Genomic DNA, 27,781 nt, shown 5'->3' on the forward strand with positions numbered 1-27,781 from the left:
GTCTTGTTTTCCTTCTTGTGTTCATTCTCTGTCAAGGGGACCATGAATTAAATGACAGCATTGCAGGTTTGCTAGGTCAGTTCAGAAATAGGAGATAGCTAGGGAGAAAAGAAAAATCTTAAAAACTTTCAGAAAGTGCCCACAAAAGTCACAGAAGTGCTTCAGGAGCAAGTCTCTCGTGGCGCCTAGCTGTCCTGATTCAGTGGGTACATCTCTATTCTATAGCAATCAAGGGGGTCATAGGATGGAGAAGAAAACACACTGGTTTCAGCCAGATTTCCTGGCTCACCTCACAAACTTACAGGAGAAGGATGGTTTCTGTGTAGCACTCTGCAGAGTAGCCAGGCCTGCACCTGCAGGACTTGGCTGAAGGACCAAGATTCTACTGGATTCTCCACTTGCCCCAGCAGTTGCCAAGATGGCTGAACTGCTCTGCCACTGAGTCACGTGCCCCAAATGTTGCCTCTATCTCCCAAGAATCAGCTTCTGTCAGGAGGCAATGAAAGGCTTTAAACTGCTAAGCTCAGCTTAGTTCTCAGTTGATCATGACTAAATATATTCAATTAAAACCATTTCCAAAGCAAAAGTTGACAAGATCTACTCAAAGTGATTTAGAGACAGGTTCTGAACATCAGGCAGGTTAAATTCTCCTCATGGTTAGTGTTCCCCAAAGAGAAGAAGTGGCAAAAGTTCACTGGGACAAAAAATAAATAAAAACAAAAACCAAACCAACTACTTTGTGTGGTTGTCATGTTTTGTGTTCATAAACAATAGAAACTTGAAAGCATTAACATGAGCCTAACATTCCTATTTACTTTATTTTATTTTTACTTCAAAAACTACATACATGCAAAAATTGAACATGTTATCACAAATGCTTTAAATAAAGTTCAAAAATAAAAATTTCTCAAAATTTATTTACTTATGGAAATATATATATGACAATTATAATATTGAAGTCAATTATATCCTTTGTGCTAATCTGTCAGAAAAATACTTATAAAACGGAATTTCGTGTCTAGAATAACTTTTAAAGTCCTTGAGTTATAGTTTTAAAACAAGTTTAAAAACTGTTCAGAGAAATGCACGTCATTTAGACAAACATGTCCTGGGACTTTTCTAGAAGGATCCAACACCCTTATGAGTGAAACCGTTGAAGGTTAACTTTGGGAAAGAAGTACCTCTTAAACTCTGACCACTAATTATTTTGGCTGCGTGTTTAGCAATGCAAGCAGAGGCCATGACTTTTTATAAACTGATGCTACCGAAAGCCATCTGAAATATCTGAATAGGGAATTTTATTTACAAATGCATGTGGAAGGCTTAGTGTAACCCCACCTCTCATTCCCACAGTGCAAGGGGAATTAAAAGCTGGCCCTTTTGAGAAGCATAGAAGCTGCACACTGGTCTGTGGCTCTAAACCCAAGCCAACAGGAGAGCAGCCCTTTCTGAAGGAAAATTAGCAGGGGGCGGGGCAGAGCCTAGAGGGAACCAGGAGCATCTGGGAGGAGCTGTGATGCTCTGAAAGGCTTTCTTCTACTGAAGCCAGTAGTATAGTCCAGTATCTAATAACACAGTCCACAGGAATGAGATGCACTCAAGGCAGCTGTGTGAATGACTAGGCGCTTCCTGCAAGTACGCAGAGGAAGGGGAAAGCTGCCTATGCTGGAAGGCCATCGGTTTTCAGAAAGGACACATGGCGGGCAGGAAAGAGGGCTCGCTTAAAAAAGATGTGAAAATTGATTTGAGTAAACATGCTGCAACTTGGAAGAAGCTCTATGCTGTACAAATAATACACACTGCCTCCTCTATAAATCAGAAATATAAGGTTTCCTCTCAGGACAAATCATGGGGCTTTTGTTGAAAAGGTCAGATACAGGATTCTGGTTAGAAAGATTTGCACTGTGGGCCCCAAAAGTCTAGAGTTTGATTTGGAGCCTGACACCCAATTGTGATTAAAGTTTTCATGTTAGGCAAACCAACAATTTCTTTCCCTTATACTGCTTTTTAAAGGGGTTTTAAGATGTGTGTGCTGTCAATGAGTATGCTTTCTATGGAACACACACACAAAAGAAACAATGCCCAGCTCACAGTATGCAGGGAAGTGTCACAACAATTTATCAGAAAAGGGGTTTTGCTAGGCTAGGCTTCCTCCCGGTGCCCTGTGGCTTCACAGGCAGTCCTGTGGCGATTATGCAGATGTTCCTTAACAAGGTACAGTAGAGTCACTGAAGGGGAAACCCAATTCTTATGCCTCAGTGAAAGGGTGGCCAGAAAACAATAATTACCCTGAATGCGGAATCTTATGGGGAGGGGAAGAGTGCAAAAAACCCAGAGAATTTGGAAAGCCTTTAAAAAGTTTCTCTCTCTCTTTCTCTTTCTTTCTCTCTCTCTTTCTTTCTTTTCTTTCTCTCTCTTTTGCTCTCTTTTTTCTCTTTCTCTCTCTCTCTCTCTCTCTCTCTCTCTCTCTCTCTCTCTCTCTCTCTCTCTCTCTTTCTTTCTCTTTAAAGCAAGTGATACGATGGCAGACACCCGCACGTTCTCCCCCAACCCCACCTGCCACTTTGAGTCCTAATGGCCTGGTTTGCAAGGACAGAAACCCACTCTAAATGGACCAGCATCAGGCTTCGGCAAGTCTTCTCTTCACTCTCCCTCCTGTTAAGACCGTTTCCAAAACCAATCAGCAAAGGATAAAGAATTCTTTACAGAGTGCAATTAGTGTTTTCCACGTCCACCTTCAAAAGCATGATGCTCTTCATGGGCTAAAGGACAGAAAAAAACAAAAAAGAAAAGAAGGAAAGAAAACTTTAAGCAAAGGCTGGGCCAACCCTCCTCTAACATGTCATTCAGCTTCCCCAGATGTTGGCTAGAACTCAAATACCTTTTTTTTTTCCCAGTAACTGTTAGCTAAGGCGTGCATTTCCTGAGAAACGTAATAATGAAAATTAAAACAAGGAATAAACAAGCTACGGGCTTGCTGCCTGTTTCTTCTTGCTGAGCCTGAGGCCATGACTCATCCACCCAAGCTCATGAGGGGAGGATGCTGGGCTCAGGGCAAACACTATAAGGAAAAGGAAGGGGCCCCACAAAAATGCCTGGGAAGGAGGGGGGCCTCTGAGTCAAGACAGAGCCAGGCACAAGCCTACCTTCAAGAATAAAATAACACAAAACAAAACAGAGCCACACAAGAGGGGGGTGGGTATTATATTACGCCCCCTGTTTCTCATCACCTTCCATAAAATCAATGGATCTATTATTTTTCCCAACCCTCAGCCTGCACCTCAGGGATTTTCATGGTTTGTCTTGTGGAATTACTAATTAGGAAACTGACTATAAAAAAGTATACTTTTCAAAGACTTAAACTTTTTAAACTGGGAGATGAAAAGTGGGAGGCCCCTGAGACACCCAATATTAGCTGTAACACAAAGGGCCAAGTTTGACTGGGGGGTGTCTACCTGTCATTTTTAGGCAAAGTGTGATATAGCTAGGGCTATTCAGTCCTAGTGCTTCTGCGCACTCCTCCAGACATTAAAGGGAGATACAGCTGAGTGCTCCACCTCCAGGAGTGCTCCACCTCCAGGAGTGCTCCACCTCCATAGCTCCTCCTCCTCTTGTTTTTAATACAGACTAGGGGGATGGACAGCTGGGCTAGCTGTCCTTCAAGATCAGCTCAGGTAGCTACTCCAAGCAGTAATTCATCTGGACAAACCACTGGGAAGGACACACCTTGTAACTTCCAGGGCGACTAGGATGGGTGATCTAACCTCTGCCCAAGCATAACTGCACATCTCTCACAACTGAGAGCTAACTTTTAAAATATTTGCTTTATTTGGGTATGCTTCTGCATGCACAGGTATACTTGCATGTGAAGGGGATAGTGTGGGATTGGAGGAAGGAAGAAAGGGAAGGGGAGGGAGGGAAGATGAGAGAACAGGGAGGGCAAAGAATAATCTTGACTGCTATTTCTCAAATGCTATCCATCTTATGTTTGGAGACAGGGTCGCTCACTGGCCTGGAACTTACTAAAGGCTAGCCTGGCCAACAAGCCCCAGAGATCCACCTGTCTCTCCCTTCCCAGTGCTGAGATTATAAGTAGATACCAGCAAACTCAGCTTTCTGTATGTGTATGTGTGTCTGCATATGTATGTGTGTGCATGGTATATGTGTGTATGTGTGTAGATGTAGTGTGCATGCTGTGTGTATATGTATCTGCATATGTATGTATGTGGCATGTGTAATACATGTATGAATGTGTATGTGTATGTAATATGTATGTAGTGTGTATATGTGGAATATGGTGTGTGTGCGTGGTGTATCTTTATATACATAGCTGTGGTATGTAGATGTAGGTGCTATATATTCACCTGACTGTGCTGGTGCACATATCTATACCACGTGACTAGAGGTTGTGGAAGGACACTGGGTGCCCTGCTTTGTCACTCTCTGACATATTCCTTTGGACAGGCTTTCTCACTGAGCTTGGGGCAGGATTAGGACCAGAGAGCAGCAGTGAGCCCCCTGCTCTGTCCACACAGTGCAGGGTTAGTGTGTGGTGATACCCAGCTTTTCCCATGCTGGGGTGTGAACTCAGATCCTCGTGCTCCTGTAGCGAGTGCTGTTGCTGAGCCATCTCTCCAGCCTCAATCATCTTCTTTAAGTCTTTAAGTTACATGTACTTGTGTGGGCATGAGTGCAGGTGCCTGCAGAGGCCAGAACTGGGCGTCAGAGCCCCTGGACCTGGAGTTTCAAACAGTTGTACATTATCTGTCATGAGTGCTGAGAACTAAACTCAGGTCCTTTGCAAGAGTAATACACAATTCTAACTGCTGAGCCCTCTCCTGTGGCCCTACCCCTTGCTATTTTTAAGTGTGGGTTCTGGGGATTGAACTCAGGTCCCCTTAAAGAGTTTACTCCCCAACTCTAATTCTTGTCTTTAAGAAAGATGTTTTAGGGAAGACACTAACTAAATGAAACATAGACTGGTGTTCAGTGAACTATACTATGTTTCAGGGCCAATGTCAGGAGCCATAGGGATGACAGCAATGCTGATTTGCAAATTATGAATCCAAAGACAGTGAAGATGCAAAGCTTTGTCTTATCTTGAGGTATTTGGGGTCAGGACAGACACAGCTGAAACCCTGAAGTGTCAGTAGTCAGAGCTTGACAGCAGGTACGCTGCAGCACTGTGGGCTGTTTGTCATCCCTGGGGCAACTGGGGAAGCAATTAGAGGACTGTTCTCAGATCCAAGAGCCAGCAGTCTTTTTAGTAGTAATCCATGCAATTCCTGATAGCTGGAGAAGCTATAGAAAACATGGACTCAAACGAGGGCTTCTTTATGCTACCCAGCTGCTGATGGGAACTCAGACTTAACACTGACACAATTTTCATGTGTCACAAAAAGTTTTGCTTTTTCCCAGTTATATGAAACTGTAGAGACTGCTCTCTGCTGCACCCACATGGTGGGACTGAGACAGGAGGGAGGGGAGAGGCTGGCTCAGCTTCAGTTCTGGGCTCTCCCACCCCTGCCCTCCATAATGCTCACACCACATAAAGAAAGGAACTTAATGGAACTAAGGAGGGTGCATGTATAAATTATGATTTTTCTCACTCAAATCATCTATCTGGATAGAAAAGAAATCACAGGAATGCCAACGCCCAGCTCCTCATCTGCCCACTAGAGACCAGGACTGGGTAAACTGGGATTCATTTCTGTCATCTAGCCAGCTAGCTTCTACAGACTCCAGAGAGCCAGGATCCCATTAATAAAACAAAGGTGGTACCAAGTGGCCACTTCCAGCCTAGCTCACCCGGGACTGTCCCTCACCCTGGGAACCAGTTTCTGTCCAGACCTCATTTTTCCAGATCACTTTTATAACACGTGCTGGCAACCATGCCAAGGACAGCCTGATTCATGTCAAATAATACAGAGAATTCCAATATTTTACTTGCACAGTCTGAGCTTTTAAATGTTAATGTGTGTCATTAAAACACAGTTCTCTGCTTAGACCTGCAGCTAGTTCCTTCTGACTCATGCACCTGACAATGTTAACTACCTGCAGGGTGTCTGTTTCAGCTTTGACTCGGCTGGCCTGGGTGCAATTTCCTTTCTCCTTGCTTGGTGTCTCCCTAGCCCCAATGCCTCGTTCCAGCCACCCCAACAGCTAAGCAGTGAACTGCCTGCCCTTGGTCGTCCTTAGGTGACTATGTCTTGGCCTTAACGTTGGGCCTTAGTTATCTAGAATACCGACTTCATGGTGAACTGCTGGCCAGTTTGCTGTCTGCCAATTTATTCACAGAATTGTAAAACAGAAGGGACCTTGGAGATCATCTGAGACCAACCTTCTGGATACCCAGGTGAGTGTGTGAAAGCAGGGCATTTGTGATTGTTTAGGGTTACTCTGTACAAGTACAGTAAAGACCCAACAACTACCAACTGTTGTCTCCTCCTCTCAGTCAAGTGTTGGGCATACTCAAGTACGGGCCCTCTTGAATTTGATGCTAGCTCATGTTTCGTTTTGCAGTTTCTGCTGGTTATTCTTATGGGCTGGAAACCAGAACACACATTGGTATCTGGGGTGAACTAGAGTTTACCTGTCCCTAAGGAACAGGAATAGTACCCATGTGCCTGGGTACATGGCTGTCTCCACCCTGCACAGCCAAGAGCAATGCTCCAGGATGCATTTTCTGTCTCTTTCATTTTAAACTTTCTATCATAATCCAGAGGATCAACACCCCCCTAAGTGCACAGAGTGAGGGATCCATCTCCCTGTGTGGATCCTGATTCTTTGATGTACCTACAGAACTCCTCCCTGGGATGCCTGGGTGTTCAGAGATGCTATAACACTAAGGCAATCACAAATTTTGAATTTTAGCCCCTTGACAAGGACCAAGACTAATGACACAATGATGATGTATATTTCAGAGATTCTAAGATGCCTCTGCTCTGTCCCCTGCAAATGTCCAAAACTCTAGAATCAGCGATTCATCCTGGTTTAACTGAAGACCCTTTATTGGTTTTTTCTTTCATTAAATAATAAAATAATAGGGTATATTATGCTCAAAAGCATCTTAGAGTCAATGAAATACAATAATAAGAAAAAAATGGGTTAGTGACTCCCAGAACAGTTTGGGACATAGAAAATCCGTCACAGATGTGCGTGGGGCTGTTAATCATTTCCTGAAACTTACTATATCAAACATCGGTTCCAAGACGCTAAGATGTTCTTATTATGAAAAAGATGAGTGTCTGTGAAGAGCACACAAAGGCGATGAACACACATCACAATGGAAACAATGGGTCCACACACTGTTCACACCAAGAGTTGTGTGCACCACTGCATGGGAACTCTTGGTGACTCTGCCATAGTCACCACGATGAGGAAGGGGTAGCATTTCAGTAGAACTGTCAATCATACTTGAGCTCCCCCATATGTTAGACATGATAAATTCCTGTGTGGGAAGGATGCTTGACCATCTGCCTGCCAGCTCACTGAATGCCTTTTCTCATTTGCTCTTATTATTACTCCCAAAAGAATAGTATTTCCTCTGACAAATTTAAGTTCAGGTTCAACTATTTGAAATAATGAGTACAATGTATAGTTGCTTTTCCAATTCATGCACTTAGGCAAGAACAAGATCTCATTTTAATTTCTGAAACTAAACTTGATTTTAAAAAGAAACACTCAAAGAGCATTCATTGTGTTGAACTGCTGTCTGCATGAGTAGAGTCTCAAGTGGTCCTGCCTTCACCTCATTCGCAATATGCTTCTATCTCTACAAGTCTGGCAGGAGAATCTTGAAAACAGCAATTGGAAATGGAGCACTTACGTTTATAAAACACTGCTTTAAAAGATATGTGGGGCAGGAGTTGGTGGATCTTCTCTAGCACAGTAGCTTCGCCCACTAGTGAGGCGTTGACATTCCAGACCTGGACGACATCCTCTCGGTCCCGAACGCTCACGCTGACTCCTATAATCTCGTCATCTGAGGGGAAGAGGGGGAAAATCAAGAAGTGGGTAAATGTTGACAGGCTGGCCTGATCACATCTACACGCCCACCACTTTAGCTGTGAGTGTGACTGCTTCGGTGGGAGGGGGGCTGTCGTGAGTGACTGCTTCGGTGGGGGACCTGTTGTGAGTGACTGCTTCCGTGGGGGACCTGTTGTGAGTGACTGCTTCCGTGGGGGCTGCTGAGGAAATTCAGCACAGACGCTGCAAGAGCCGCAGCACAGTTAGCCAGGGATTCAGTAAACAGAGTGTTTAAGCCAAATGAGTCTCCCAGATAAGGAATTTTACCCTTTTTAACTCAAAGCTTTCTGTCACTTTCTGACTCTGTTTGGATGAGACTTTTTTTCTAAAATAGGTTGCATAATTCCCTGCCCTCTGAGAGCCAAGTGAACTCAGATGAACTTGGTACTTGAAGCCTGGCCCTCTCTGTTAAGAGCAGTGAGACTTTCTGTGGCGTCCTGCTAAGCCACTGGATGCTTTGGGCCTGTTAGCCTGATCTGCTCTGAACCTCTCTGGAGCCACACTGTGTCCAGTGGCTCCTCTGCTCTGTGCGCGTTGTCTGCTCTTTTCCTAGTTACTCTGCCCTCTGGTGATTCCCTCTAGCAATCCCTCTTCTGACTGTGTTGAACCAAGGGCTAAGGAGCTGACAGCTACCTGTTAGCATGACAGGTGCGCTAAGTATCTTCTGAGTGACACTCTACCGTACCACCCAGCCAATGGTCATTAGGCATCAGCCTACACAGATTAACGGCAGCTTTAGCCAACATGGGGTTAGTATGGATACCCTTGAGCATGGCGGCTGGAGGATGAACCTACTGTACCCTTATGCTCCTGCACAGCTGCTCTGTCCACACTAATTGGCAGCAAACTGATAGAAATTGAGGCTTCTAATTCCAACATGTTTGCATGTTCATGACACAATCATGAAACAGAGACAGCTCTCTGTATCTGGCGTACTCTGTGCCAATAAGAAGCATGCAAGAGAGAGGCATACCACAGTTAGAGAATTTTATGTTAGTGGATACATGCTACCTAATTTGCCAGACCATAGGTTGTTCATGCCATTGGTTCTTCTACTTGTCTCCTGGACATTTGGACATATTGCTCTTTAATATGGTTTACATAGTGGCATACCCAGTCTACTGAAAGAAACCATTTTCTGTAAAATAATTCCTCTTTATCTTCCATTTCCCCTTCCCTGCCTCTCTCTCTCCCTGTTTCCTTTATGAATTAATTTGATCAAGGCTATGGTGCGTATTCTGACACCTTGTGAACATGTACATAAGTGTTCAAAACCAGACAGAATTAGACTACGGTGTTCAAAGTTGGACTGAATCAACTTGGGTGGCACCTTAGGAACAAGAGAAAGAGGAGGGAAGATTGGAGGGCAAAGGGCATTAATGCCATGCTTCTTAATATGCAGACTCGTGAAAAGGACATGACGACTTTGTGACTTGTTGCCAGGCTCCACGGCTATAATGCAGGGACGTTTCTACACACCCATCACATCCAAACACAAGTTAAAACAAAAGCAAGACTGCATCTGCTCGTGGTATCTCTCATCTCACCAAGGGGAGATGAGATGATAAATTTCATGTAAAAATACAATTACATTAAAGAAAGAGGTGATCCAGTGTTCCACTCTCAAGAAGGGCCAGGACACCACTGACCCAGTTTTGGGGGAGATGTGAGTGTTCCCCAGTCCTTTGGGATGATCCTTATATACACTACTGGTAATGTAAGAGGCCAGCAACAGATGCCAAACAGCACAAATGGTCACTATTTCACTTTGGCTTGGCTTCTGGCAAGCGGGAACAGCTGAGCCTTTCTGCACAGTGTGGTAAAAGGCCACAGGTCTTATGAGAAGGCAGGCCCGTGGTGAAACGTATAATGTTCACATGGAGAATCAGCCAGCCACACCTAGGCTGTGGTGCAGCCCTGGAAGTAGAAGACAATGGGGCCAGGAGGAAATTGTTTGAAGATGTTCTGTAAGTGAGGCTTAGAAAGATTAGCTGGTTGCCTCAAGTGACAGAGATGGTTAATGGAAGCGCTGAAGGTTAATAGTTAATAGTGTCCTCCTTTCTAGTCAGCCACAAAAGAATTGGCCTTCTCTGCTCACTACTGGGTGTTCATTATTACTTAGGACTATTCTGGGACTTCTGTGGTTAGAGCTGCACAGAGTGCACTTCGGGCTGGGCAATATAAAGTTGTTAGCTTTTCTCCACTAGAACAGAAGAAATCTGCACTTGTAAGCCCACTTCATCTTAACACACACTTTGTTTGAAGTGAGTAGAAGCGGTGTGAAAGGCGGTACAGAAAGGCAGAACAGTTGAGCACCCCATCACACCCTCAGGGAGGTGAATGTGAGATTGGTCATGGGTCTGTCAGGGTGACAAGAGCTCTCAGAGACAAGAGCTCTGGGTGCCAGCTGATAAATGCCAATACACACACACACACACACACACAAAAACCCAATACCAAATCAGCAAATGAAAGCAGATAAAACTCTGAACCAAAAGCAGCATAGAACAAAATGAAACAAATCAATAACAACAAAACTCCACAGAACTTTAAGTGTATCCTTGGAAGCTTTGGAGAGTCCCAAGAAGAAAAAAGACCCAAGCAATGAGCCCTTTCTGAATGGTTCAGTGATAAACTCGATGTAAACAAAAAGGGCTCACAGAGGGGAGGAGGTGTGGGCATGGCGGAGCTTATGGTTAGACCTTAAGGTCCTCAGCTCCAGCCCCAGCCCCAGTACACTCACAAATCTGAGGGGCTCTCTGAAGGCTCTCAGCATGTCAAAGCTGTCTGCAGATGCAAGTCTCTTGTTTCAACCTCAGCAAAAACAGTGAGACTCTAGGGACTCTAGTGTTGTCCCTAGAGTCTGTCTTTCTCTGTGTGCAGAGGCTGGGGAATAAGAGGAAGAGGATAAACTGGGAAGAATGAAGAGCCTAGTCACCCAGATCCCACTAGGCATGGCAGGCACTGCCCCCTCCCAAAGATGAGGCAGCTACAGAAAACCTACCACAAATCATGCTAGCTCACCGGTAAAGATTTACCTTTTCTTTCTGTCTATTTATATTAGATGAATGGCTGCAACTGTTATGAGAGGAAATAATGTAGGCATATGTACATGCATACATATATATACATACACATTTATGTATGTTTTTATGGTTGTAATATATAGCCACCCCTTGGTATTTATGTAAGATAAATTCTAGATCCCTTCCATACCATGACTATTTAAGACCTTTATATAAAATGCCATTTGCACATAATACTTATTTAGGTATTTATTTTGGAGCAGTTTGTTTTTGTACACCAGGTGAGCACTTTACCACCGAGCTATATTACCAAGCCAAACTTATTTTTGAATCATCTCTTTTCTACTTATAATATTTAATGCAAATGCCATGCCAGTTGTTTGCATTGCATTGCTTCTTGAATAGTGAGTGTATATATGTATTTATTTCAGACACTCTTCATGCCTTCTACTGCTTTTTGATCTGGGAATCCATGGATGCAAGATCTGAGGAAAGGAAGGGCTGACTGCACACACATATAAATATGCACATGTGTTTACAGACACAAACCTCACAGCAAACCCCAAACCACAGAAACAAGGCTAAATTACATCACAGCTACAAAATCAATACCTTGCAGGCAAGCAGAAGGACCAGGCATAAAATCAAAGGTCTGTGAACTACAAACATGAACCAAGCATCCCAGGGCATGGGCACATGGGCTGTGGCCACCCTACCTGCTGCAGCACAGTCTGTGAATTGCTCCCCAATGGTCGCTAACAACAATTCTTTCCAAACTGTGGACTAAATGTAGGAGGGAATAAAAAGAAAAACAAGGAAATGTTTAGGCAGTTATCATCAGGTGCTAAAGAGACAACGCAAGCTCCCCACCCCCAGTTGGAATCTCCAAATTAGCTAAGTGAGTATGTGCAATCATACATGTACAGGAGCACTGCAAATGACTGTGCACACAGATACGAGTGATCCAGGGACTTCACTGCTAGCGAAGCTCCCATGAATTCCAGAAGAACTGGGGCGGGGGAGAAGCCTTCAACTCACTTCATTTCTCAGATGTCTTTTAACTCTCAAAGTGTACAAACCCATTACATTTGAGTGCCATTAGTAAAATCCTTCTCTTTGTTTTTCTCTTGCAGTTGATATGGTACTTAAAATGTTACCACTTAAGATGTTACTCCAGTCAAGAATGTTAAGAAACATTGTTATTTACTGAATGCCAGAGACTTGCAAAATTCCATTCACTGCTGACAGGTTATTTGCACTGAATGATAAATTTATGTACTATCGTACACGCACAATTTCCCTGTAAGTGCATCCATTCTACTCTACCTTCTGCTGATGAGAAAGAAGCACCAGAGAGCTCCTTCTATGAACATGTACTAATGCTGTTGAGTAAACGGAATCCACTCACAGGACACTGGAGGCTCAATGGCTCTCCTATTGACCCCCCGAACCCCCAGCAAAGGTCTAGGCTCCCCCTTGCCATGGTTCCTAGGCTTCGAGGCCTCTCAGGGCTCAGTCTGAATGCTAAGAAGTTGCTCACTTTACTCCGTGATCTGACCAGGCCATGAGCTGCTGCAGCTTCCAACTGGGAGGGAGTAACAACAGAAAGGACCTCAGAGAGATGGTGCAAGCATAATATTTGTCAGGAACTGCTTCACACAGTGACTGCAACAAGAGGGCTCAAGATTTAAGACCAAGCCATAAATAGCCGCATGCATCCATATGCCAGGCACTCAGTACACATTAACTGTAACAATGCTTATTATTACATTCTAATGAGCTTGCAGCAGCTGCTTCTCTTTTAACTGAGGTGACAGTGGTTAACTGGGGAGCTGAAGGTGAACCTGTACTCCTAGAAAGGCTAAAGTCTTCTTTCCTAGACCTTTCCTTCTTCCATCTGTCCAACTTTGATCTTGAGCTCTCTTGGTGATGAAGCTAGGGTAAGGGAGAGCATGGCAGGAGAAGGGGGGCCTTCAGGCTTCTGTTGTGAATACAGGCAGCTCTAGCCTCCCAGAATTCTAATGGGGGTCTGAGACATGGAGACAACGCACCTGTCCAGACAAAAAGTGTATCTGTGCCTGAATTTGGCCTTGTGAGCTGGCAAGGTGAGCCAGAACAAACTGCCTTGAGCAGTTTTCCATGGGTGTGAGTACCATGGTGGCTTCCACTGAGTTCCAAGTCTAGGGTGAGTAAATAAGACACATAAATATACAAGGCTTCAGGGTTGGTTGCTCCCCATCAACTCAAAAATAAACCAGCACCCTTCCTGTCTGGGCCAATCCCCTAGGTAGACCTTGGGCGTGAACTTTGTAGCTAGCCCCACAACACCCAGAGGAAGCTCCACTCCCAAGTGCTCTAACATCACCAAGATCATAGGATCATACATCTGCCCCAACAGCAGGAGTAACTGGGACCAGTGGGACCCAGGCACCCAGGAACTCCCCAGGAACTGACCAGTGGCACTGGTTCCTTCTGATCTGGGCTGCTGTCCTGAGCAGACCTTGAGTGGGAACTCCACAGCCAGTCCCACAACACCCAGAGGAAGTTCCACTCCCAGGCACTCTAACACGCTCAGGACCACAGGATCCCAGGACCCTAGGAGCTTGGTCACACCAGGATCTCAGGGTCCTAGAGGCAGCTTGACTCCCAGGAGCTCTGACACATCCAGGATCTCAGGATCCCAGGATCCCAGAATCACAGGATCCCAGAGACAGCTGAACTCTGAGGAGTTCTGACACATCAGGATCACAGGAAGGACAGGCTCCAGTCAGATATCGAGGGCAGGTAGCAGTAGAGATAATTAGATGGTGGGAGGCAAACAGAGGAATAGATACAGAAATTGTGGTACATCTACACAATGGAGTACTACTCAGCTATTAAGAACAATGAATTTATGAAATTCTTAGGGAAATGGATGGATCTGGAGAATATCATCCTGAGTGAGGTAACCCAATCATAAAAAAACAACACATGGTATGCACTCTCTGATAAATGGTTATTAGCCCAGAAGTTTGGAATACAGGAAGAACAACCCACAAACCATAAGAAATTCAAGAAGAAGGAAGACCAAAATGTGGACATTTCATTTCTTCTTAAAAGGGGGAACAAAATACCTATGGAAGGAGTTGCAGAGACTAACTATGGAGCAGAGACTGAAGAAGGACAAGCCAGCCTAATATAGCTATCTCCTGAGAGGCTCTGACAGTACCTGACTAATTCAGAAGTAGAGGCTCACAGCCATCCATTGGACTGAGTATAGGGTCCCCAATTAAGGAGCTAGAGAAAGGACCAAAGGAGCTGAAGGGTTTGCAGCCCCTTAGGACAAAAAACAATATGAACTAACTAGTACCCTCAGAGCTCCCAGGGACTCAACCACCAACCAAGGACTATACATGGTGGGACTGATTGTTTTGGCAGCATATGTATAGTAGAGGATTGCAAAGTCAATCATCAATGGAAGGAGAGGTCCTTGGCCCTGTTAAGATTCTGTGCCCCAGTGTAGGGGAATGCCAGGGCCAATAAGTGGGAGAGGGTAGGTTGGTGAGCATGGGGGGGTTGGGCAACAGGGGTTTGTTCTTGTTGTTTTTGTTTGTTTGTTTGTTAAAGGGGAAACTGGGAAAGGAGAAATCATATGACATGTAAATAAAGAAAATATCTAATAAAAAAAAAAAGAACATAAGCAACAGAAACCAAGGTTATTTGGCATCATCAGAACCCAATTCTTCCACCATAGCAAGTCCTGAACACACCATCACACTGGAAAAACAAGATTTGGATACAAAATCACTTCTCATGATAGTGATAGAGGACTTCAAGAAGGACATAAATAACTCCCTTAAAGAAATACAGGGGAACACAGATAAACAGCTAGAAGCCCTTAAAGAGGGCAAACAAAAATCCCTTAAAGAATTACAGGAAAACACAATCAAAGAGGTGAAGGAAATTAACAAAACCATCAAAGACCTAAAAATGGAAATAGAAACAATAAAGAAATCACAAAGGGCCGGGAAGTGGTGGCACATACCTTTAATCCCAGCACTTAGGAGGCAGAGGCAGGTGGATTTCTAAGTTCCAGGTCAGCCTGGTCTACAGAGTGAGTTCCAGGACAGCCAGGGCTATACAAAGAAACCCTGTCTCGAAAAAACAAAACAAAACAAAAACAAAAACAAAAAACAAAAAAAAAAAGGAAAGAAAAGAAAAGGAATCACAAAGGGAGGCAACCCTGGAGTTAGAAAACCTAGGAAAGAGATCAGGAGTCATAGATACAAGCATCACCAACAGATTACAAGAGATAGAAGAGAGAATCTCAGGAGCAGAAGATACCATAGAAAACACTGACACAACAGTCAAAGAAAATGCAAAAAGCAAAAAGCTCCTAACCAAAACATCCAGGAAATCCAGGACAAAATGAGAAAACCAAACCCAAGGATAATAGGTATAGAAGAGAGTGAGGATTCCCAACTTAAAAGACCAGTAAATATCTTCAACAAAATTATAGAAAAAAACTTCCCTAACCTAAAGAGATGCCCATGAACATACAAGAAGTCTATAGAACTGGACCAGAAAAGAAATTCCTCCTATCACATAATAATAAAAACACCAAATGCACTAAACAAAGAAAGAATTTTAAAAGCAGTAAGGGAAAAAGGTCAAGTAACCTATAAAGGCAGGCCTATCAGAATTACGCCAGACTTCTGACCAGAGACTATGAAAGCTAGAAGATCCTGGGCAGATGTCATATAGACCCTAAGAGAACACAAATGCCAACCCAGGCTACTAGACTAATAGACTAACAGGAGCTGGTTCTTTGAGAAAATTAACAAAATAGATAAACCCTTAGCCAGACTAATCAGAGGGCACAGAGACAGTATCCAAATCAATAAAATCAGAAATGAAAAGGGAGACAAAACAATATATCTTAAAAATAATTATTCTGTTTGTTGAATATTAACAGTTGAAAATATTAAAATCATGTTCTACAAACATCAAAAATAAATGAATAAACCAGCAAATAAGTAACACATATGGGGGGGTGGAGCACTGTATCTTGCGCTTTCCGATTTTCTGCTTTCTCTCTCTTAGCAGGGCAGAGTGTGTCATACACCTTGCCTGGCTCCCATTCAGTTCTAGTGTCTTCCATGTTCGCAATGTTAACAACCAGATCCGCAGCCTTGATCAATGAATCATGAACCTGAAGTGTGCGCTCACAGGGAGATGACTCCTGCCCTCGTGTGTGGCTTCCCAGAAGTATTTAAATTCTTTGAGCATAATTGAATGAAAGGAATCAGAAAAAGTCTCTTCTGTCCATTTTATTTCTAATGATTTGTATTACTCATGTACTGACTGGGGTGTGCATATGTGGCATTACTCATGTACTGACTGGGGTGTACATATATGATTGCCTATATATGTGCATGGGCACGTGGTAGCCAGAGGTTGATCTCTGGTGTCTTCCTCAGTCGCTTTTCCATCTTATTTTTTGAGAGTGAGGATCTGAACTGGAGCTCACTGTTTTCCCAGACCAGCTGGCTGGCAAGTCCTAAAGATGCTCCTGTCTCTGCCTCCCCAGCACTGGGGAACAGGTACTCACAGCCACACGACGCTTTTCTACATGGGTCCTGGCGATCAGAACTCAAGTCTTTATGCTTCCGTGGCAAGCACTTGACCAGATGAGCCATTTCCCCAGCCCCTATTTTTGTTATTTCACACAGGGTCTCATTGAATGGCACATCAAGACTTGAACTCATGATTCTCTCACCTCTATACCTTCTGAGATCAGAGAGAGGGACACACTTCCATGCCTAGATCATTTTGTCTATTCTCAAAGGAGTTTTGTCTTTTTCCAGGGCTTAATGGATGTTCATTTTTAAGGCTTATGCTTTACTCCTGAGAAGTCTAGACTGCTGAGGCTTGCCCAGCTCCATGAACCCCAACAAATGGGCAACGCCTAAGTGTTCCCTTTTTCCATTTCATAGTCCCTCTGTCTTTGGCCAGGAGAGCAGAGCCTTTGGTGGGAAGGATCCTGCTCTTCTGTGGAAGATCAGTTTGTATGTGTTAGGCATGCCTAGTGAGGAAACAGCAACCATGAAGCTCCCAGATGGCTCTGCTCTAATGTTTATAGGTTCTAGACCTTGATGGCTGTATGACACAGGGATGTCACTGCAGGATTTCTGTAGATTCACAATTAGACAGCTTCTTCTTTCTCTCCCCTTCCTTCCTTCCTTCCTTCCTTCCTTCCTTCCTTCCTTCCTTCCTTCCTTCCTTCCTTCCTTCCTTCCTCTTTCTCCTTTTTTTTTTTTTCCAGACAAGGCTTCTCTATGTTGCCTTAGCTGTCCTGGAACTCACTTTGAAGACCAGGCTGAATTTGAACTCAGAGACCTACCTGCCTCTGTCCCCCACTGCCCACCCCCCAGTGCTGAGAATAAAGGTATGAGCCACAACACCTGGCTTTTTAAATTACACATGTTCAAGGTGACAGGATTTAAGCGAGCATCACCAATGTCAGAAATGAACTTCTTGACCTAGGGTTGCTAGGAGACTTCTGGATAGACTCACTTAAAAGCACAACATTCTCAAGCCCATGCCCAGGCAGTTCTGGGGAATTATTAGCAGAGACATACCGTGCTGTCCTTGGGAACTTTCATCTTCCACACGCCACCCTTTGCATTACTCTCCTCCTCCCTACATCAAAGAACAACATTTAAAGTTGTGCTCCATGATAAAGAAGCATTTGTATTTCCATTTAACAATAGCCGATGTGAAAAAAAAAAGTGCACAAGTGTTACTGAGTAAACATTCCCCACTTCTGTGATTAGGAGTAGAGGCAGAAGAATGAAAAGGGAAGGGAATGGAGAAGAGAGAGGGAGCACCATGGAATTAGCTGTGATGGGGATGAATTGGTTGCAGGGATACGAGGTCCTCATTCTCAAGGAGGTGGTACCCAGGGGCTCCCTGGCTCTCTGGGGATGAACAATTGATGCAACCACTTTGCAGGAGTGAAGAACTATACAGGCCAAAGCATGTTCATGATATAGTCTCATTTAATTTACATGTAAACCTGGGGTCACAGATTTAACAGGTGTTCGTGTGGTGAACCAGGGTTTAATAGCCACTTCCTGTCTAGGAAAAGCATGCCAAGTTCTGTATAAGAGGGACTCAGGGAGGGGGTGATTCCATATCCTAGCTTTAAAGACAGGCTAAGTTTAAAGATCCTAGGTTAGCTTATGAGAATATTGTTTCTTCCTCATCTTCATGGTTAGCCAGGGATAAAGACCCATAGTGAGCACATGGTGGCTTGGAGAATCCTGATGACCAATAAGCTTGAAGGGTGTAAATCACAGCTCACAGCTAGCAGGACTGGTGGTATAGGTTTGCCATCCCAGCTGTTTAGGAGGCTGAAGCAGAGGAATGGCAAATTCAAGGCTTATCATGGCTACAAAGTGAGTTCAAGACCAGCTTGGGTAACTTTATCAGACCTTATCTCAAAGAACAGGGGTTGGGGACAGGAAGTGGATGTAGCTCAATGGTACGGTGCTTGCTCAGCACATGGTGTAAGGCTTTAGGTGTAGTCCCAAAGAGAGAGATCTGTCTTTTCACAAATGGCTTAAAACTCAGCCAACAACGAGAAAGCAAAGGAAACATGAAGGAGAGTGTCAAAGTCTGGATGAAACCTGAAAACCCGGATGTGGGGGACACCGGCCATACCTGTGGACTTCTCAGTTACAGGCTCTAACTAAACTCCACTTGGTTTTGCTTAATTTAGGTTTCTACCATTCACTGAGAAATGAGCTGAGACAGAATCCCATTCTCCTTGTAAGTAAATAACTGTCAAGGGTTAAATGATGTAAGGGTTTATTTATTGGTATTAGAGGTTCAGGCTAGGCAAACTAACTGTCCATTGCCCTCATATTACATCAAGTAATTACAGCAGCTACAAGAGGCTCTTCTGAGGCTCTGGCCCTTGATGAAAAGGGCATGCATTGCTGCTAAGAGACACATCATAGGCAAAATGAATCCTCATGAGGGTACCAGCTATTTCCCTCCCACCTTGACCTCCAGGTGAACCATATGCACTTACCAAAGTGGTCTCCTCTCTCCTCTCATTAAGTGGTAACTACATCTCAAAGGCAGGCTGGTCACAGGAGGGATGTTGTTGTATACACTCCAGAATACCTTTAAAAAAAATCATAACACTTTGCTTAATAAACCCAGTATTGATTAGCTATGCCAGGACACTATAAAATTAATGTGTTAAATTAAAAATTGATTCTCATTAATTCCTAGCTACTTGGAGTGGATTTTTCTCATTAGCTCTTCAAAATTCTTAATGCAGAATATTAAAGCATTGTTCCTTCTAGACATTAGGCTAGGTCAAATGTTTTAGAAAGTTGTTGTCATGAGGAAATACTCCTAAGCAACATGTATACATAAAACCAGAAAGGTAACAATGTGCAATGGCAGGACTGGGTTTAGTTGTTTTAGATTTATCTAATTTTATGTGTTATGACTCTCTTGCTTGCATGCATGTATGTGCACCATGTGTGGGCCTGGTGCCTTCAGAGGTCAGAAGGAGGTGTTAGATCCCCTGGAACTGAAGTTATGGATGGTTGTGAGTCATCATTCAGTTGCTGGGAACCAAACCTGGGTCCGCTTTAGGAGCAACAAGTACAACTGAGCCAGCTCTCCAGTCCCAAGAGAACGCCAGATGGGTCTGTTAATCTAAAACCTTAATATATATGAAGCCTAAGCCTTTCGTTTTGGAAGACTTGATTAGAAAGACTACAAAAGAGCATGCTCTGTATTCTACATTTCAGTATAATCTCATCTAAAGGCCCTCATCACTGGCTTGGAGAGATGGCTCAATGGTTGAGAACATTGCTATTCTTGCACAGGACCTGGGTTCTCTTCCCAGCATTCCCATCAGATGACTTCCAGCCACCTGTGATTCTAGTTCCAGGGGTTCTGATGCCCTCTTCTGATCTCTGTGGGCATGTGAACACACATGGTACATATTCAGGCAGGCAGGAGCACACATATAAATAAAAGTAAAAATTAGAGATCCCCATCGGTTCTAATTTCATCATGAATGGACTGGTTATAAATAAGTTGACCCTCTTGAAACTGTAGGTCATGATCTCATGTGGGTTGCAAGGAACCTGGAAGGAGGAAAAGGCTTCTGACAGGCAGCAACAGAATAAGGCCACATGACACCCCAAATGCACGGTGACTGTCTCGTGGAGCATTTGCCCGTGTTGCTCATGTGACTTCGCTACAGTCTTCTTTCTGAACACACAGTGTGTGTACTTTGCATGTGCTTTCTGTCACAGAATGTAACACTAATGAGCAGGCCTAGACACTTCCCCTCAATTTGGCAGGAATGAAGGCTATCGTGGCAGTATTTGTACTGTACATATGAAATCTGCCCTGAGAGAAGCATAATGTTTAATTTTGGAATACAAAGGCTTTTAATACTTCTCTACCATAACTCCTCAGCATGCAAGGACTGCATTGGATTGGATTGGATTGGATTGGATTGGATTAGAAAGTTTGGTTTGAGGGCTAGTGAGATAGCTCAGTAGTTCAGAGAGCACTTGTTCTTTTTACAGAGGACCCAGGTTCAATTCCTAGCACCCACAGGGCAGTTCACAAACATCCATAATTCCAATTCTAGGGGATTTGATGCCTTCCTCTGACCTCTGTGGACACTAGGCACACATATGACATAAAGACAAAACATGCATACACAGAAATACAAAAAAAATTCTGAAAAAAATAAAAACAATGTTTTAAGTTTTGAAAATTGATGTTTGAGCTGCTTGTGTTTCACTGAAAAAAATCATTAAATAAATTTTGGCTTGGGATTAGGACAGAATCTCATATTTCTTTTGAAATGGCTGTACAAACACTTTTGCCATTATATAGAGTAGCATTCTCAGAATTATTATAAATCAAATATCTATCAAGTATGAAACATTACTGAATGTACTCTATGTCCTGCAACAGCAAATCTTCAGCTAAGATACATTCTTTTAGATAAAAATTATGTACACTCATTCCATTACTGTGCACATTTGTTTTTGTCTTTAGTCAATGACAAAAGTATACATATATGCTGAATAATTGTTTCAAAACAAATATTCTTACAGTACATTATCTGTAATTTTTAAAATGTACATACCTATTTATATTCCTATGTACCCTATGTTCATATGTATATAACTTTGTTAGAGGCAAAGGTTCAGGAGTAAAGGCAGTACTGGAAGCCCTTGTTCTAAAACACACACGTATTCTCAAGGGAAAGAATCTTGCAACAGATGTTCTGACAGTTACGGTACTTAGCCGAGTCTTTAGTGTGATCATTAGACTGCACCTCCGTGTAACTGACTCTGCCAGGGTCCTTTGTGGTGCTTTGCCTTGGGGCTGAAGGTGGAGGAGGAAGTCAGAGGAATCGTGTTAGATGATTCTGTCCCTCTCTCTTGTTCTTCCTACAAGGATCAGGGAACAGCTCAGCAGCCAGGCCATAAGATACCAGGAAGCAATATACTGGCACTTCAGGTCTGTGTCTTTGTCAAGGCCGCCCTCTGACTTTATACACACGAATGCACAAACACACACACACACACACACACACACACACACGCACACACACATACACATATATAAACACAAGCACCTGGAAACACACACGCTCACACACATGCTCATACACGTGTGCGCACACACACACATATAAACACAAGCATCTGGAAACACACACACACACATACTCACACACACATATATAAACACAAGCATCCTAAAACACACACACACACGCACACACACATACACATATATAAACACAAGTATCCGGAAACACACACACACACACACACACACACATGCTCACACACATACATACACACACATATATAAACACAAGCACCCAGAAACACACACACACACACATGCTCACACACACTCGTGCGCACACACACACACATACACACACACATACACACACACATACACATAAATAAACACAAGCATCCGGAAACACACACACACACATATACACACACATACATACACAGGCATGCATGCATGCACGCACACACATACACACACACAGGCATATACAAATACACCCAGCTAAACTAACTGCAGAGATAGTAATAATGCACTGAAAAACAATCAAAGGCCATATATATAAAGTATGTGTTTAGACTTATCAGTGGGGAATCCACCTCAGCACTTCAGGAGACTTCTATTTAAATGGTAATCTAGGCAATAGCGAAATTAGCATGGTGTGACAGTAGATCCTCTAACAGACGGGTGTCTCTGTGGAGGGCCGATCTCTCTGTGTCAGTGCAAACAGTGTGATCTCTGCCATACCCCGGCTTCTGTCTGTGCACTGTGAGTAGGCAGAGCCGGAACTTCATCCCCAAAGTCTCTATTTTTCTTTAAACTACGAACCTATTGTCTTTGGTGATACTACTATGTATTTTTGCATATCTTTCTCTAGTCTTAGAAGTCACAGACAAGTCATGTGTAGAGTCACACAAGAAGGGACACCTGTTGACAATGTCTTCCGACCACTCAAATGCCCTTCTCTCCATTTCCTTTGGTGATGCACGTAACTCCAACCCAAGACTCTTGCTATGACATGGCAATGGTCTCTGCAGAATCCATGAACAAAACGATGCAAAAACAAAAAGCCCCTTCTCTGAGAAAGCTGGGAGGATGCTGCTGACAGCAACCTCGGCTCTGAAGGTCAACCCTTCCAAAGCTCCTCCCATGATATCCCTGCCAGGCTCCCCGAGTCCTGACCTTTTGCCTAGCATTTGAAGTACTTAGAGAACAACCCACAGCATGCATTTCTTTTATCTCAGAAATGAGAAGAGGCCAAAGGACCCTGTTGTGGGTTGTAGCCTTGGAAGAACAAAAGCAAGAGCATCCCTGAGCTTGTTTACTTTGGCAAATCTGGCAGGAAGACAGGCCATCATAGCGCAATGGTGGGCTAAACTTGGAATTGTTTATCATGGCACGTGTTTGTGCTTGAACACAGAATGAGGGCAAAAGTCCCAAGTATGCCAGTGGGAAGGGATGCACTTAAAAAGCACACAGCGCTGAACAGCTGTTGCAAACCTCTCTTTTCTGTACTCATCTGTGCGTCTAGTGGAGAAGGAACTTGAGGGAGACACTAGCATTGAATGCTCCTGGAACCCAGTTCTTCCCTGCAGGAGGCAAAGGACTGACGCAGTGTAAGCCTGATGATTCGCAATGACTATGACGTTACTATAGGTTCAACTTTGTAAGCACATTTCCAGAGGCACCAGGTTTACAATGAGTCCTCTTTGGCCTATGACAGAGCACTGCAGTACATCTAAGCACAATCTTCCTAATGGTAGATAAGCACTCCCCATCCCTGCAAAGCCTTAATGATGACCCAAGGGCCAGCAGAGGTCTCCACACTGGTACCATGCATTTAGTTAATATTGCTGGGCACCAGTTGTATGCAGAACATGGTGATGTCACTAAGTTAATGCGGAAGGACAGCTGTGGTCATGGGGGCCACTCACTGCTTGATAAGTTTTTAGCCTCGTTGTTGTTCTTCTCCTTAAGGAACTGAGGCAGCCCAGACCCTTGACCAATGAAGTCTAACACCTGGATTTAAGGCACTGATTCTTGCTGTGCAGTGCTGGCACACACCTTTAATCTAGCGTTTGGGAGGCAGAGTAAGTTGGATCTCTGTGAGTTTGAAGCCAGCATGTTCTAAAGCCCCACCTCTACGTGTGCAGTAGGAGTACCACACCACCACCCTCGGGTGATTCAAAGACAGAAGGAAGACATGGTCAGTCACCAAATATGGCATTCTGCCAGCTGCAGTTAGAGCTATCCTGCCTGACAGTTTTCTGCCACAGAAACCCATTCATTATCAGTGAAGTTCACAAATCCACTCTTCAGTTTCTACCTGAAAATGCTCTGAGGCATGAGAAAGGAAACGTCTTGATAGGTCTTAGGAAGATACTACATACTGACAGAAAAAAAACATGCTTGTCTTGTAAAACAAAAGAAAAAATGCGGCCCACAAATGATCCTAGAAAGAAGGAAGTGGAGAAGTCAGGGAAGGCAGTGTGGTGGCTGTTACTGGTTGTCAACTTGACCATGTCTGAAATGAACTAAAATCCAGAAATGGAGGCATGCTTGTGAGGCTTTTGTTTTGTTTGGGTTTTGGATTTTTTGGGGGGGGGGCTTGGTTTGAAGTGGGTGTATCCATGTCTAGTCCAGTCCATTGAGGTGGAAAGTTATACATCATTTTTTGTTTGTTTTTTTGTTTTGAGACAGGGTTTGTCTGGTAGCCTTGGCTGTCCTAGAACTCACTCTGCAGACCAGGCCAACTTCAAACTCACATGGATCCAGTCGCCTCTGTCTCCCAAGTGCTGGACTAAAGGCAAGTACCACCATTACCCTGAAGAAGCACATCTCTGATTCAGATCTCGAGGCTGGAAGTCACATCTTTAAATTGGGGCCGTGCCTTCTGCTGGCAGTCTATATGAGGGCACAGAGAAGATAGAAGGTTTTGCTCTTTATCTGCTTGCCCCTGCCTTGCTAACACATCCATTCCTTCACCCGCAGTGGAGCCTGCTTCTTTGGTATTCCAGCATATACTGAAGACCAACCAGATGAGACCCAGGCTTGTGGACTGAGCAAGTACTAGATTCTCGGACCTTCAATGCACAGCAGGTCATTATTGGATTAGCTAGACTGTAGCCTGTAAGTCAGTCCAATAAAGTCCTTATATTATATAAGTCCTGTTACTCTAGAAAACCCTGACTAATACAGGAGGGAATGAGGAAGTAAAGAGAAAAGGAAAGGGGGAAACAGATGAAAAGAGGGAGGAAGGAGGTAGGAAAAGGGATGAGGAAAGTCGGGAGGGGGAACAAGGGAGAGAGGAGAAGGAGCTGAGGGTGTGAAGGGAAAAGGTAGACAAGGAAGACAGAAAAAGAAGAAGAGAAGAGAAGAATGAGAGGGAGGGACCAGGGAATGGTCCTGTTTTCTTCAGTGCTGTTGCACACGTAGAGGAGAGTGTTTTCCAGTGAACAGCCTCCAGGGCTGCCTACCTTCTGAGTCCCAGGCACTTACAGAGAAAGACTGCTCAGAGCTGAGAGCGTGGCAGGCAGTCTCTTCCTTTGACTGGATGTTTTTTAACTCACAGCAGAGAAAGCAGAGAGCTGATGGTTTGCAAATGGTCACACAGCAGACAGAAGACTTTGTTGACTTAGTCTGAGTTGAAGAGAGTGGAGTCTGAACCTAAAGAAGGGGGAACCCCAGAGCAGAGCAATGTGCAGCTGTTTCCTAGATACAGCCCATAAGGCTGAAGTTCCTGCTGCAGGTGTAAAGGACAGGAGAAGATAAGACACCAGCCAAGGAGGCAGTGTTCTTTAAAAATAATTTCTTTTATTGTGTGTTTTGCCTATATGTTTATCTGTGCACCATGTGAGTGCAGAGACCACAGAAGCCAGAAGAGGGCATCAGATTCCCAGGGATATGAGAGGTACAGATGGTTATGAGTAGCCATGTAGGTGCTAGGAATTGAACCCAGGTCCTCTGGAAGAGCAGCCAGTGATCTTAAGCACATCTTTCCAGCCCATGGGGATATTCTTGCTTCAGGGGCTTGCAACAGCTTCAAAGCTCCTTTTGCTCTAGGATGGTAAAGTGAAAGTAGACAACATTCCTAACTCCCAGCCTCTTCCCTGCCATGCTGGAGAATGAGGTTGACAGAAAGCATACGGGCAGTGGGACCTGAAGTCTTGATGTGTCTATCATGATCTGAGGCCATGGCAGGGCCAATGGTGATGGGCAGTGCACAGGTGCCAGGTGTGCTTCTATGGCTCATGGGTACAGGAAAAAAGGGCAGAGAGGTACCCTGGAAAGACTTTGAAGACTCCAAGTTCTATATTACAAGTGACTAAATTATTTGTAGTTTGTAAGTAAAATTTTATTCACTTCTTATCCCCACCTCAGCAATATATACAACAGCTTCTAGTGCTACAAACAGGACCAGGAGCAATCTGTCTTAATTCTAGTTCTGTATAACTGGGTTGTGACTATAGAATATTGGTTTCATTATACATACAGGACATCATGACATTAAGCTTGGGTGGACAGCACCATAAACAGAATTGTCTTCAAGTCCTTGCCCCGTGTCCCCTGTTTTTCTCTTTCTTTCTTCAAGGGGCTCTACATCCTTCCATGACAGGATGCCAACCACCATTAGCTACCGAGTTATGCTCAGGGCAGTGAGTACTATGAACCCACCTCCCATCATCTCCATCAACCCTGACTCATGAAACCTTTGAGACAGGATGGTTCTTATTCCTCAGGCTTTGGAAAGAAATCTGACTTAATGGCCTTTATAGCACAGCATGATCAGGCAGTCTGACCTCCAGATAGGGGGCATGCACTGCTATTTAGAACAAATAAAAATTAAGTGCATGTGTGTGTGCATGCACATACACATGTGTGCATGTGTGTATATGTGTGTATGCATACACTTATGGAGGTCAGAGGACAACGTGGTATGTGGTTCTCTCCTTCCATCATGTGGGCTCTTGGTTTGAGCTTATGTAGTCAGGCTTGGTTGGCAAAGGCCTTTACCTGCTGAGCCATGTCTGAGTAAATAAGGTATATAGAGATTTTAAAAAGAAAGAAAAGTGCACGTGCTACTGAGTGCCAGCAATGGCACTCAAGCAGTGTGACTGCAAAGGGGCAGACTCCAGTCACCTAGTAACATCTGGCAACCTGCTTCGAGGGCTTACAAACACAAGCCCTGCAGAGAGCTACATCCGGTCTGTCTGTCTCGACCCTAGGCAGCCTCACGGAACAGCACTGTTCTCACATTAGTTGTATAAATAAAGAACTTGAGGTATTTCACAACCTCTTTTGTACCATTGTCCCCTCCTGCCATCTTGAAGGAGCCCTTTCTACATCAGCCCTGAAATATTCACAAATCACAGGGAAGCCTTGTGTTTATCTACAGGCTGCATATCTTTCTGTGCTTCATACACACAAGATTAGGATTTGGTCATGGACCTCCCAAAAACCAAATTTTTGCCCCTCTGGGAAGGTGCAGCCACCAATGGACACAGCTTTCTGAGAACAGTACACAGAGGTTCAGGAAATCCGTGTACACATTCACCGTTCTCACATTAGTTGTATAAATAAAGAACTTGAGGTATTTCACAACCTCTTTTGTACCATTGTCCCCTCCTGCCATCTTGAAGGAGCCCTTTCTACATCAGCCCTGAAATATTCACAAATCACAGGGAAGCCTTGTGTTTATCTACAGGCTGCATATCTGTCTGTGCTTCATACACACAAGATTAAGATTTGGTCATGGACCTCCCAAAAACCAAATTTTTGCCCTCTGGGAAGGTGCAGCCACCAATGGACACAGCTTTCTGAGAACAGTGCACAGAGGTTCAGGAAATCCGTGTACACATTCACCTCTCAGTCATTCATTCACTCCATCTTTTAGTATCTCAGTCAGTCATTCTCTCTATCCCTCAGTACCTTAGTCGTTCACTCCATCCTTCAGTACCTCAGTCATTCTCTCTATCCTTCAGTACCTCAGTAAGTCATTCACTCCATCTTTCAGTTCCTCAGTCAGTCATTGATTCCATCCTTCAGTACCTCAGTCATTCATTCACTCCATCCTTCACTACCTCAGTCAGTCATTCACTCCA

At 44.0% G+C, this 27,781-nt stretch overlaps 1 protein-coding gene across 3 annotated transcripts in view; it reads right to left on the reverse strand.

Moving 5' to 3' along the window:
• Nucleotides 1-793: 793 nt before the first annotated feature.
• Eif4e3 (eukaryotic translation initiation factor 4E family member 3) overlaps nucleotides 794-27,781 on the reverse strand; it is a 74,235-nt gene continuing 47,247 nt past the window's right edge. For all 3 annotated transcript variants that reach the window (XM_031382750.1, XM_031382749.1, XM_031382748.1), the window contains 5 exons: nucleotides 19,132-19,226; nucleotides 17,675-17,735; nucleotides 11,771-11,837; nucleotides 7,829-7,984; nucleotides 794-2,762 (listed from right to left, as the gene is read on the reverse strand). In XM_031382750.1, the coding sequence (XP_031238610.1) occupies nucleotides 2,716-2,762; nucleotides 7,829-7,984; nucleotides 11,771-11,837; nucleotides 17,675-17,735; nucleotides 19,132-19,157 (357 nt within the window). In that variant the 5' untranslated portion in view covers nucleotides 19,158-19,226 and the 3' untranslated portion in view covers nucleotides 794-2,715. The remainder of the gene's footprint in view (nucleotides 2,763-7,828; nucleotides 7,985-11,770; nucleotides 11,838-17,674; nucleotides 17,736-19,131; nucleotides 19,227-27,781) is intronic.

This window comes from Mastomys coucha, unplaced genomic scaffold, assembly GCF_008632895.1.
Source record: "Mastomys coucha isolate ucsf_1 unplaced genomic scaffold, UCSF_Mcou_1 pScaffold20, whole genome shotgun sequence".
NCBI classification, from domain to species: domain Eukaryota; kingdom Metazoa; phylum Chordata; class Mammalia; order Rodentia; family Muridae; genus Mastomys; species Mastomys coucha.